The sequence below is a fragment of the Pseudophryne corroboree genome, chromosome 4 (assembly GCF_028390025.1).
Source record: "Pseudophryne corroboree isolate aPseCor3 chromosome 4, aPseCor3.hap2, whole genome shotgun sequence".
Lineage (NCBI taxonomy): Eukaryota > Metazoa > Chordata > Amphibia > Anura > Myobatrachidae > Pseudophryne > Pseudophryne corroboree.
In genome coordinates this window covers 524,683,321-524,697,561 of record NC_086447.1, presented here as the reverse complement: position 1 = coordinate 524,697,561, position 14,241 = coordinate 524,683,321, and the positions used below count along the sequence as shown (strand labels likewise).

General features: G+C 41.9%; 1 protein-coding gene across 1 annotated transcript in view; it reads left to right on the top strand.

The window, feature by feature from the left end:
- Window positions 1-14,241, top strand: part of TRDN (triadin) — an 862,718-nt gene that overhangs the window by 500,330 nt on the left and 348,147 nt on the right. The window contains exon 24 of the mRNA XM_063919338.1: window positions 13,906-13,947. Coding sequence (XP_063775408.1) covers window positions 13,906-13,947 — 42 coding nt within the window. The remainder of the gene's footprint in view (window positions 1-13,905; window positions 13,948-14,241) is intronic.

Genomic DNA, 14,241 nt, shown 5'->3' with positions numbered 1-14,241 from the left:
TATTTTCATAACTTTATTGTATGTAAAAATAAAACAAACTTTTGCTATGAATTTGAATTACTTTTATTTACAATTTTTTTAAAAACAAACAATTACTGTAACAGAATAGAAAAAAAGTTTAGAAATTAATATTTTTCATATTTCTTCTGTGATTGTATGGACTTTCTCGTATTAGCCCCCAAATATAATACCCCATCATACTCATTGTATTGCCCCTGATAACAACGTTCAAAGTCCATTGTCACGGTTGTTGGTACTTGTGGAACAAGATGAGGTCTAGTAGCTTGTTGGCTGGAGTCCCAAGGATGGAATAGTGTGGACTTGATATATGACCTGCTCATACAGGCGTGGCAGGTTTAGCTAAAGTCTGTGGCTGGCCATAGGTGTTTGTACAACTACGGGGAACTGGAAAACTTGGGATAACAGTGCAATGTAAATTGAGTGACACTTGTGGTAAAGATTTATAACTGGAAGCTGGGATTGAACCAGCAATACAGGATAGCTGGATAGCTGGAAGCTGGGATTGAACCAGCAGCACAGGATAGCTGGAAGCTGGGATTGAACCAGCAGTTCAGGATAGCTGGAAGCTGGGATTGAATCAGCAGTACAGAATAGCTGGAAGCTGGGATTGAACCAGCAGTTCTGGATAGCTGGAAGCTGGAATTGAACCAGCACTACAGGATAGCTGGAAGCTGGGATTGAACCAGCAGCACAGGATAGATGGAAGCTGGGATTGAACCAGCAGTTCTGGATAGCTGGAAGCTGGGATTGAACCAGCAGTACAGGATAGCTGGATAGCTGGAAGCTGAGATTTAACCAGCAGTTCAGGATAGCTGGAAGCTGGGATTGAACCAGCAGTACAGGATAGCTGGATAGCTGGAAGCTGGGATTGAACCAGCAGTACAGAATAGCTGGAAGCTGGGATTGAACCAGCAGTTCTGGATAGCTGGAAGCTGGAATTGAACCAGCAGTTCTGGATAGCTGGAAGCTGGGATTGAACCAGCAGTACAGGATAGCTGGATAGTTGGAAGCTGAGATTGAACCAGCAGTTCAGGATAGCTGGTAGCTGTGATTGAACCAGCAGTACAGGATAGCTGGATATCTGGAAGCTGGGATTGAACCAGCAGTACAGAATAGCTGGAAGCTGGGATTGAACCAGCAGTTCTGGATAGCTGGAAGCTGGGATTGAACCAGCAGTTCAGGATAGCTGGACGCTGGGATTGAACCAGCAGTTCAGGATAGCTGGATAAGATACTCAGTGATGCAGTCTTGCAGATAAACTGGAGATTGTATTGACCAGCGGTGCAGGCTTGCAGATATCTTGGAGATGAGATAACCAGCTATGCAGGTTTGCAGATATCTTGAAGATGAGAAAACCAGTGGTGCAGATTTGCAGATATCTTGAAGAAGAGATAACCAGCGGAACAGGTATACAGATATCCTGGAGATGAGATAACCAGCAGTGCAGGTTTGCAGATATCCTGGAGATAGGAGTCAGGAAGTGCTAAAGTTGGTAATACACTGTCTCTTTAAGGAGAAGATTGCAGGAGCTCTCCACAGGCTTGAGGACAACGAAGCACGGACAGCTTCCCAGTGCTTGGAGCTGTAATATGTACCCCTTGCTCTCTGGTGATAGGCTGAAGGGATCACATGTCAGGGAAACACTACCTGGTTGGAGAGTTCTCTGCAGAGTCAGCTGATCAGGAAGTAACATGCAGGCTAGGCTTCAGAGTGGACTGAGGTCTAGCAGGCCGGGAAGGAGCCGAAGCCTAACTATCCTGAAACGGATGCTGTGACTGACAACGCGGGATGCCGGATGGACCAGAAAATGGTGGACAGCGCTTTGGACTGCACCGCAGGTAGGTCAGAGTGCGACTGGGAAGCACTGTAAACCTCCGTTTTGTGACAGAACCTCCTCCTTTAGTAGTCGCCACTGGATGCTTCTTTGGCTTTTGCGGAAACCTGGAATGGAATCTTTTAATAAGAAGAGGAGCATGGACATTCTCCTTGAAGATCCAACATATTTCCTCAGGTCCATATCCTCTCCAGTCAATAAGGTACTGAAGACGTCCATAGCGGATTCGGGAGTATAGGATCTTTTCAATTTCGAACTCAACACCACGTTGAGTGTGTACCTTAGGACCAGAGGGAGGTTGAGACTGAAACCGATTCAGAATCAAAGGCTTGAGTAGGGAGACATGGAAGTAGTTCGGAATGTGGAGATAGGGAGGAAGTTTGAGCTGAAAGGTGACAGGATTGATTACCTTCTGAGTGGTGAATGTACCTGGGTGGAAATTTCATAGGTGGTACTCGAAGAAGAAGGCTTCGTGTAGAGAGCCATACTTTGTCACCAGCTTGAAGAATAGGAACAGCTTTTCTCTTCCGACCCAGAATAGTGCAGAATAGACTGATTTCCAAATTGAGGAAAAGTCTTTAAGCGCAGCTTGAGCCGCAGGAAATACAGGGGCGGTATGTACTGGAATTCTGGGACCCATGGATGTTGCCCAAAAACGGTGAAGAAGAGTGTTGAATCCGAAGAGGAATGATAAGTATTATTGTGAGAGAATTCGGCCCAGGGGAGTAAGTAGACCCAGTTATTTTGAGAGGAGTAAAGAAACATGCGGAGGAATTTCTCTAAATCTTGGTTAACTCGCACACTTTGTCCATTATTCTGAGGATAGAAAGCTGTGGAGAACTTCAACTTGATTTGAAGAGAAGCGCAAAGAGATTTCCAGAACTTTGCAATGAATTGGACTCCACGATCCAAAACTATTTCTCTTGTTAATCCATGAAGATGGAAGATATCAGAGATAAACAAATTGGAGAGTTGAGGAGCAGACAGCAGACCAGAGAGCCGGATAAAATGTGCCATTTTTAAGAAGTGGTCGACGATGACCCAGACGGTGTTCTTTCCCTGTGATGGAGGAATATCAGTGATGAAGTCCATTGATATGTGAGTCCATGGACGAACTGGAATGGATAAAGGGTGTAATGGACCAACAGGTGCTTGACAGGATGATTTATGCTGGGCGCATGTAACATAGGAGGCAATGAAAGCTTGAGTGTCTAGTTGGGTGGTGGGCCACCAACAGAATCTTCTCAGGAATTCCAAAGTTTTTTGAGTATCTACGTGACCTGAGAAGAGAGAGGAGTGTGCCCATTGTAGAAGTTGCTTGCGAAGATTAGGAGCAACGAAAGTCTTACCAGGAAGAGGAGTAGAGTTTGTTTTGGTTGAAGCAAAAACTGCCGGATTGAGGATGGGACAAGGTTCCTCCAGAGACCGTTCCTTTTCAGGGCAGAGGGTATGGAAAAGAGCATCCGCCTTCCCATTCTTGGAGCCAGGATAGTAGGTGAGCTTGAAATTGAAGCAAGAAAAGAATTGATACCACCATGCCTGCCGAGGAGAGCACCATTGAAGACTCTTGAGGAACAGAAGATTCTGATGATCTGTGAAAATGGTAATTGGGAATTGAGCTCCTTCTAAGAGGTATCACCACTCTTCAAAAGCAAGTTTAATTGCTAATAATTCCTTCTCTCCAATAGGATAATTCTTCTCAGTGGAAGAGAATTTTCTTGAAAAATAAGCACAAGGATAAATTTTCTCATTGGAGAATCGCTGAAAGAGAACTGCTCCCGCACCCTCAGAAGAAGCATCGACTTCCAGGATGAATGGCCGAGAAATGTCTGGTGCTGAAGCACAGGGGCTGAAGTGAATGCTTTTTCAATAGACGAAAAGCCAGTCGGGTTGCATTTTTGCTATTGAGAGCTGTGATAGGAGCCACCAAAGTTGAGAAGCAATGAATAAATTTTCTGTAATAATTGGCGAACCCTAGGAAGTGTTGAGTTGCATTGAGAGTTGAAGGTTCGTTCCAGGAGAGAATGGCCTTGATCTTGACCTTATCTGGATCCATGCACAGATTAGAAACGGAAATAATGTAACCCAAGAATGCAATGGATGGCACTTCAAAGACGCACTTCTCAAGTTTGCAGAACAATTGATGCTCTCTCAATCTTCTGAACACTTCTTGGACCTGCTGATAATGAGTTTGTAGGTTATGGGAGAAGATTAAAATGTTGTCTAAATATACCACAACGGACTGGTACAATAAATCTTGGAAGATTTCATTGATGAAGTGCTGGAACGCTGCATTACTGAGACTGGATGGCATTACCAACTACTCGTAATGCCCATCACGAGTGTTAAATGTGGTTTTCCATTTGTCACTGGCACATATACGAATTAAATTATATGCCCCTCTTAGATACAGTTTTGAAAAAATTGTGGCTCCTTTAACCCGATCGAAAAGTTCAGTAATTAAGGGTAGCAGGTGGAGAGTCTTTACTGTAATGTCATTTAACTCCCTGTAATTGATACAGGGGCGGAGTCCTCCATCCTTCTTTTTGGAAAAGAAGAAGCCTGCTCCTGCAGGTGAAGATGAGGGACATATGAAGCCTTTGTCAAGGTTCTCCTTGATATAATCGGACATGGCAGCTATTTCGGGAATGGACAAAGCATAAGTTCTTCCTCTGGGTGCAGATTTGCCAGATATAAGGTCAATGAGGCAGTCCCATTCTCTATGTGGTGGTAACTTGTCTGCTCCTCCCTTACTAAAGACATCAGAAAACGGGTGGTATTGCACAGGGAGATCATCAGGAATAGGAACCTCTGCCTGATGAGCTGGAATGACCTTGCAAAGACACTTGTCATGACACTGAGAACCCCAGGAAAGAATTTGCCTGGAGGCCCAGTCCAATTGAGGATTATGCTGCTGTAGCCAAGGAAGTCCGAGAACAAGAGGATGAGTTGCTCTGGAGATAACTAAGAATAAGAGAGCCTCGGAATGTAACACCCCCACTTGGAGGGTTAAATTGAAAGTCTCTTGGAGAATAGTCCCATGAGGTAAAGGACTACCGTCTACTGCTGTGAGAGTGATGGGTTGAGAAAGCTTCCTAGTAGGTATCTGATGTTTGCGCACCAGGTCAGCTGAAATGACATTTTCTGCAGCGCTGGAATCTAGCAGAGCAGGAAAAGTTTCAGAACTGGTGGGAAGCTTAAAAGAAACAGGTAATGAAATCCTTCTTGCTTGGAGAGTTTTTTACACTTCCCAGCTTCGATCCTCCTCTGTAGACTAGGAACGCCTGTTTCCCGGATGCTTGGAACAGGTTTTCAGTTGGTGGTCACTTTCTCCACAGTACATACAGAGATTCATCTGACGACGATGTTCTTTCTCTTTTGCAGACAACTTGGAGTGATTTATCTGCATAGGCTCAACATCTGAAGTAGAAGGAAGGCGAGGAGGTGAACACGGCTTAACTCGGTTGAGACAAGATTTTTCATGAATCCTTTCTCTCAGGTGAAATCAATTTTATTACATAAAGACATAATATTTTTGAGAGTAGAAGGCATATCTCGAGAAGCTAGCTCATCTTTGAGTCATCAAGGCTTCCTCGTTCTATTGGAGTTCAGATGCCAGAGTTTGAAAGTCAATTATCTACTGTCCGACAGTCCTAGAGCCTTGGCAGATTCTCATGATATCAATGGAAGTGGACATTGAGCGTCCAGGCTGATCGAATATTCTGCAAAAAGACTGTAGAAACTTTGAGTAGTCACTGAGATTGGGATTTGATCTCTCCCACAGAGGTGATATCCACTCAAGGGCTTTTCCAGACAGGAGAGAAATGATGAATGCCACCTGAGACTTGGAGGAGACAAAATTTTCAGGAAGAAGTGGGAAATGCACATCACAGAGATTTAGAAATCCCCTTCAGAGCTTGGGATTTCCATCGAATTTCTCTGGTGTAGGGAGGCGGATAGCCTTCGAAGACGCAGAAGGACATTGGTAAACTTCACGGGCAGTATATTGAGATGAGGGTGTAGCCAGAGATGCTTGAAACCCATCTTGCTGCACAGCGAGGTCCTGTAAGCCTTTTACCATCTGTCGCTGCATTGTTTGTAGACCCTCCAGGTGTCCCACTAAAGCTTGCAGCACATCGGCACTTAAACCAGCACTGCCTGTCGAATCCATTTGATCAGTGCTTACTGTCACAGTTGTTGGTACTTGTGGAACCAGACGAGGTCTAGTTGGCTGGAGTCCCAAGGACGGAATAGTGCAGGCTTAATATATGACCTGCTCATAAAGGCGTGGCAGGTTCGGCTAAAGCCTATGGCTGGCCACAGGTGTTTGTACAACTATGGGGAACTGGAACACTCAGTATACCAGTGCAATGAAAGTTGAGTGACACTTGTGGTAAAGATTGATAACTGTACTGCTGGGATTGAACCAGCAGTACAGGATAGCTGGATAGCTGGAAGCTGGGATTGAACCAGCAGTTCAAGATAGCTGGATAGCTGGAAGCTGGGATTGAACCAGCAGTACAGGATAGCTGGATAGGATACTCAGTGATGCAGGCATGCAGATAAAATGGAGATTGTATTGACCAGTGGTGTAGGTTTGCAGGTATACTGTAGACAGGACAACCTGCGGTGCAGGGTTGTAGATATCCTGGAGATGAGATAACCAGCGGTGCAGGTTTGCAGATATCCTGGAGATGAGATAACCAGGGGTGCAAGTTTGCAGATATCCTGAAGATGAGATAACCAGCGATGCAGGTTTGCAGATATCCTGGAGATGAAATAACCAGCAGTGCAGGTTTGCAGATATCCTGGAGATAGGAGTCAGGAAGTGCTGAAACCCATCTTGCTGCACTGTCTTTTTAAGGAGAAGATTGCAGGAGCTCTCTACAGGCTTGAGGACAACGAAGCACTGACAGCTTCCCAGTGCTTGGAACTGTAATATATACCGCTTGCTCTCAGGTGATAGGCTACCTGGTTGGAGAGTTCTCTGCAGAGTTAGCTGATCAGAAAGTAACATGCATTACTCCAGGCTAGGCTTCAGAGTGGACTGAGGCCTAGCAGGCCGGGAAGGAGCCGAAGCCTAACTATTCTGAAATGGATGCTGTGACTGACAACACAGGATGCAGGATGGACCAGCAAATGGCGGACAGCGCTTTGGACTGCGCCACAGGTAGGTCCGAGTGCGACTGGGAAGCGCTGTAAACCTTTGTTTTGTGACATCCATCACATCTTGATGAAAACGTTAACCTTGCTCTTCCGAATAGGCAACCATGTTATCTTTTCTGCATTTGTTTGTCTTTGCTGCCTTTTGCCATGTGACAGGTCAAAGGGTTAGTCCCTTCATTTTTGTTACTGCTCAGTTATCTGTGCATGAGTTGCTGACAGGCTGTGTTAAGTTTCCTCTACCCCAGAGACTTATATCTTATTTCCGTGCACTGTTTCTTCTCTTATTTTTTACATGTATAGTGATCTATTATGCAGTACTGCAGCTGTATTATATGGACAATCATTCCAGCGTGTATTAATAAAAAGTTTACAGTTCCAGAGAGAAGGACATGGTTTAGCTTTTGAATAGTTACACACTGCTTATGTGTAATAAGGGTCAGAAAACCACTTGCTTCCCCCCCCCCCCCCCCCCCGCTCATCCCCTCCATTACTTACTAAAACACGCTTCTCCTTATATGGTCATTCAAAAACTTTAATATTTATTGATCATTGTAGAAGGGACAAAAGCAAAGTTTTCCAAAATAACAAAGGTTTTGGTTATTTTTTGATATAGAGAATCGGAGAATAGTCGATAAAATAAAGACTCAAAATTTTTATTTTTTCTGTTGACCGGTGACACCAGCACAATAGCTACGTAATACTATACATTGTAAGCTTGCGAGAAGGACCTTCCTACCTCTGTGACTGTCTGTTATTACCCAGTTTTGTTTTATTACTATTATTTCCAATTGTAAAGCGCAATGGAATTTGTTGCAAATATACGAAACTGTTAATAAATAATAATAATAATACGAACTAACTCCCATAACAATACTCACATTTATCATAAAGACAAATCATGTCCCTCCCCAAAAAGAGGGGTACAGTAGGCTACCTTAAAAGTATTACACTCATTCCCTGTAGACTACATCAGCCCTCCTCATGTTGTAATGCGTTAGCGACAGAGCATTGCACCCCCCACACACACACACCTTGTAGAGTGCTATCTGCTGAGAATTTCCTGATTTACTTTATAGCATGCTAGCTGCAGGTAGCAGTGAGGTGCCTACTTCTGGAAGGTCCACTCCATGTCATGCATCAGTCATTTCAGGTAGGGAGGTCCAAGCAGCAGCCGATTGCAGTTCAGCAGGCAGACCGCCCACTCCAGCTGCTGGAGTCTGCACTCCTCAGCTGCTGGAGTCTGCACTCCTCAGCTGCTAACTGCCAGGTTACAGGCTGTGTTTGAAAAATTACAGCTAGGAGCTGGTTGGTTGGTACTTTATCTCCGTCCACTCTACAAGGCTTAGTACATAGACCCCCCCTCAGTAATGAATGAGAGTTTTGAGTGTTAATACAGGACAAATGGTGTCCCGTATTGAATTAATTTAATATGTAGCATGTTTCAAATCTACGACAATCCTATTTTATACAGAACAGATGGCAACCACATTAACACACCAAACCACACCTCTGATTTCAAAGAGAGGGGTTTCTGGCTAGCTGCCATCATACTGTAGGTATGGGAGTGATAGTTATATTACTCTAAGAATCTGCAACCTGCACCACACAGTACATGTTAGAGCCGGAGTGTGAGGCCAAAGTATATTTACAGCAGGTAGTGGATGTACTATGTGGTAGATTGATGAAGCAGTGACAAGAGTGGAGAAGTGAGCTATTGGAGAAGTTACCCATAGAACCCAAACAGCTGCTACATATAATTTTATACAATACATTTTATAAATGTTACCCTAAAGCTAAACAAATGGAAAACAGAACAGTTAACAGTTAAAGTTAGAACCAAAAGCAAGAACATAATAAATGCAACATTTTTTTGAGCATTACATGAATAATGAAACAATGGCCAAAGGTATAGTGCAGCTATCAGCACCAGCGGCATAAGCCCTGATTCAACTTATGGAAAGGTATTGTAGGTATTGTTGTATCCTTTTGTAGAAGAGTTCTAATAATAAAAGTGTAGGTGTCAAATGTCCACTTGTTGTCCTTGCTTAGGGTGATGATGTACATGTTACTCATTATAGGACAGACCTTGCACCAGTTGATAATTGTGACATGCACACTGTAAGTTTCATTTATTGTCAGTTAGTGACTATTGCTTACAGTCTTCCATCCCTGATGGTGAAATGCATCATACTGTAGATAAGTGCCATAACTAGACATTTTAGCGCTGTGTGCAAGAAACATCATCGGCACCTCCCCGCCCTTATAATATTTAAAATAGGGCCAGTGCACACCACAGGCATGGCTTCATGGGAAGTGACGTGGCCACAAATAATAACAATTCCTTTTATGATGCACAGTAGTCTCCATTATTCAAACTATGCCGCACAGTAGCGCCACTTACAAACATTGGACCAGGCAGAGCCCCTGTCACACATTACGCAATGTAGAGCCCCATTTTACACATTATGGCAGGCAGAGCTCCCTTTTACACAGTACCCGAGGCAGAGCTCCCTTTTACACATTACAGCAGGTAGAGTCCCATTTTACACATTACGGCAGGCAGAGCTCCCTTTTACACAGTACCTGAGGCAGAGCTCCCTTTTACACATTAGTTATGTCTGGAGGGTTGGTAAAGCAGGCGGGTACCAACAGAGTTGGGGAAGTGCAGGTTATAAGCAGTACTTACCGGTGCAGCAGTGAACTAGATGTGGGCAGGTGGGTCCTTCCTTGACGGCTCTTGTCAGATGCTTTCTGGTCAGGAGTTGGGTGGGGGAAAAGCAGGTTCATGGATAGGGTTTGCTTCTGGTTTCAAAGCTTATGGTCCAGTCCTCTCATCCAGGACCCATCCTGTCACATATGGACTCACACTTGTGCTATCCGAACTCAGGATGGTACAATTTTATTTGGGGGATTTGATGTCAAATCTGGGGTAGCATGAGACTCCACCATGAATTTAGAATCTCCTGCAGAAGGTGGGAGGATAGGCAACTATGGCCCAGCTGTACACATATATACACACTATACACACCTAAATATACAAAATACATACACATACATACACACTGTACATACATATACACTATACACACATAAACTGTACATAAATACATATAAACTCTACACACATACTGTACATACATATACACTGCACATACATACATACATACATACATACATACATACATATACACTGTACATACAGATATACTGTACACTATACACACATATACACTGTACACACATACATATACACTGTACGTACGTACAAATACACTGTAAATACACATACACACTATACACACAGACATATACACTGTACATACACATACATATACACTGTACATACATACATACATTCATGTGAACTGTACATACATACATAAACACTGTACATACACACTGTACATACACACATATACACTGTACACACATACATATACACTGTACATACATATAAACTGTACATACATACACACTGTACACACATACACTGTACACACACACTATACACACATACACTGTACGTACGTACGTACGTACGTACGTACGTACGTACATATACACCGTACGTACGTACGTACGTACGTACGTACATATACACTATACATATACATATACACACATACATATACACTGTACATACACATACACATATATATATACTGTACGTACATATAAACTGTACACACAAACACTGTATATACATACATACATATACACTATACACATATTCATACATACAGTCACACATTCATCTAAACTGTACATACACACATACTGTACAGACATAGACAATATACTTACATACACATATACACATTCATACATAGCACCATAGAGTCGCAGTCACCATACACACATGGCCAATCTCTCCTCCCTACCTCTTCCCCCGGGGCCCCGAGCAGCACATCAGCCCGACAATGTGCCCAGCAGGACAACAGTAACCTTACCCTGGGCACCAATCAGAGGGGACTCCGGGACCTGCAGGCCAGCATAGGGACAACAATAAATATCCCCGGGAACTCACAGGACACACGGCAGCACTATCACCTTCCACCTGATGCTGCTTTGCAGACAATTTACTGAAGCTGTGAGCCGTGAGCACCGGTTTGAAAATTAATTTCAGTGGGCACGGCAAAGAGAGATGACAGCGGCTGTGCCCTCAGTGCATTTGAGCTGTGTCATTCGCCCATAGGTAGTTACGGCCCTGCTGTAGATCCTTCTCCCTCTATGTATTTACAGTAGTAAAAAAAAATGATTTCTAAATTATACAATTATACTATTCAAATGTATCTGTATCATTTCTGAAATTGATGGATTATAGAACATTAAGGTGGAAATATACACCTAAAAAGTTATAACTATTTATCAATCTCTGTAAAACTCTTGATTAAAGATGCTTGCTATAACAGATATACTGTATAGTTGACTGTCTAAGTACTATAATCATTTGCAATATATAGCTTTCACTGCTCATAGTTCCTTAAAAAACTGCATGCAAGTGTACCTAGAACAATTGATACTATTTTGAAGGCAAAGGGTGGTCACACCAAATATTGATTTGATTTAGATTTCTCTTCTGTTCATTCACTTTGCATTTTGTTAACTATTAACACTTGTATTTTTGAAAGCATTCTTACTTTGCGGCATTTTTTTGCATAACTGCCTAACATTTTGCCCAGTACTGTATATTTGAGTGACATACAGTAATCATTCATTAACTGGAATAATACAGGTTGAGTATCCCATATCCAAATATTCCGAAATATGAAATATTCCGAAATACGGAATTTTTTGAGTGAGATAGTGAAACCTTTGTTTTCTGATGGCTCAATGTACACAAACTTTGTTTAATACACAAAGTTATTAAAATATTGTATTAAATGACCTTCAGGCGGTGTGTATAAGATGCCTATGAAACATAAATGAATTGTGTGAATGTACACACACTTTGTTTAATGCACAAAGTTATTAAAAATATTGGCTTAAAATGACCTTCAGACTGTGTATATAAGGTGTATATGAAACATAAATGCATTCAGTGCTTAGACTTAGGTCCCATCACCATGATATCTCATTATGGTATGCAATTATTACAAAATACAGAATAATCCGATATCCAAAATACTTCTGGTCCCAAGCATTTTGGATAAGGGATACTCAACCTGTACTTACATTATTACAAACCCACTTAATTGGAAACTACATAAAAATTGCAATAAGTGAAGTATAGTATATTGTTACTAAGCTAAAATTAAACATTAGTGGATAGCTTGAAAAACTAGCACTGGGCTTTTGAATCTTAATTTTACCCACCAACATAATTTCTAGACTTGTCATAAGTGGTTTAAAGATGTAAGATAATCTCTTAATTAGCTTTCTTCTTGCAAGCGCTGACCTAGAAACTGAGCACACTATTTAATGGTGTATTCAATAAATCTTATCAGATTGCAAATTAAAATAATTATACTTTTGTAATTACTTAGGTGGAATAGACTGTAGGAATGAAAGGAAATGGTAAAACTTCAAATTAAATTATATTAAATTAAATTAAAAGGAACATCTTCATCTAATATTAGGAGATATGTCAGAAAGAATTGCAGTAAAACTACAAGTAATTACACAAATAATGTTGTGACTGCCTAATATAGCTATGCTACCATGCATTAGTACATAAACAACAAGTAGGTGGTCATTCCGAGTTGTTCGCTCGCTAGCTGATTTTAGCAGTCGAGCAAATGCTATGCCGCCTCCCACTGGGAGTGTACTTTAGCTTAGCAGAAGTGCGAACGAAAGGATCACAGAGCGGTTACAAAATATTTTTGTGCAGTTTCAGAGTAGCTTCAGACCTACTCAGTGCTTGCGATCACTTCAGACTATTCAGTTCCTGTTTTGACGTCACGAACATGCAGCGAACTAAAGCAGCTAGCGATTAACTCGGAATGACCCCCATAATCATTCAGTAGATGAGGCTTCTATTTAAAAAAAAAACATAAACAAAAAAAAAAAAACTAAAATCTTTCCTCAACTGGTGCACTGGTGCCAATTTAATAAAAGTGGTGTCTCATTATATGAGAACTGTAGTGAAAACCCACATGGGAAGGGAGTCCACAGCTGGACATACTGTACAGTGGCTGATGCAGAGATGCATGCAAATCCGTTTTGCGGGGGTATGCTTTTAGCATCCCGGCAGTTGGGATGCCAGCGGTTATGTGACCAACGCCGGTATCCCAACACCTCTCAGCCACCATCCTGAAGGTAAGGTAAGTATTGGGGTGGTTGTTAGCTGTAGTCGCAACCCCCAAGATTTATCCCTAGCCACCCCCCTCGCCTAAGTTTAGCTCTAGCCTCCACTCCAGGAGGGTTTGGGTTAGGATGGGAGGGGGAGGGTTAGTGTACTTTCCCTCCAAAGGTTTTAAGATTCTCAGATTCAGGAAGCTGGGGTCAGTGTTGTCATCCTGAACTCCTGGATATCATACTGAACCCTTTGCGGGCTTTTTTGTGATTGGGCAAAACCGTGGTCTATTCTGAGTTGCTTGTTTGCAGAAATCCATCTGAGTTTAGAGGGATATGGCAAATATTGGCTTGCAGTTCCAAGCATGCAATGTCAGTGAAATTGCAGCTAAGTTGCATACAACATGCTGTAGTTTTAATTCAGCAAAGAATACTTGAAATATATTTTACTATTTGGAATGGAATATTTTTAGCAACATTATTGTTCTGTTCTTGAATGTGTACATACATTTTATTTAAATTTTTTTAAATAAAAAAAGTTTCCTAGTTGGAAACTTTTTGAATGTAAATTTCATGAACTGTACACTGTATACTTACAGTATGTATTATTGACAGCACCTTACAGTACCTTTATTTTGTTATATCTGCAGAGCTACCCAAAGAAAAACCATCCAAAATAACACCAAAGAGAGGTAAGCTGTAACAACTATGCGTAGCACTGTACAGGACAGAGGGAACAGTTATGATTACACTGAACTGTAGTAAAAGAACAGGTAGTGAATATGCATGTATAATTACTAAAATGTTATTTATTGTGAGAGTAAAATAACAATGCCCATGCTAAAATGAAAATAAAAACTTTTTTTATCTCATACTGTATTTTGGTCCATGCAAGTCTGTTCATTAGGAGGGCCCAAATGTGTAGATGGATCCAAGTTCACCCTTGTAGTTGTCTGATATTTTTTGCATATCAGATGAAAAGCCTT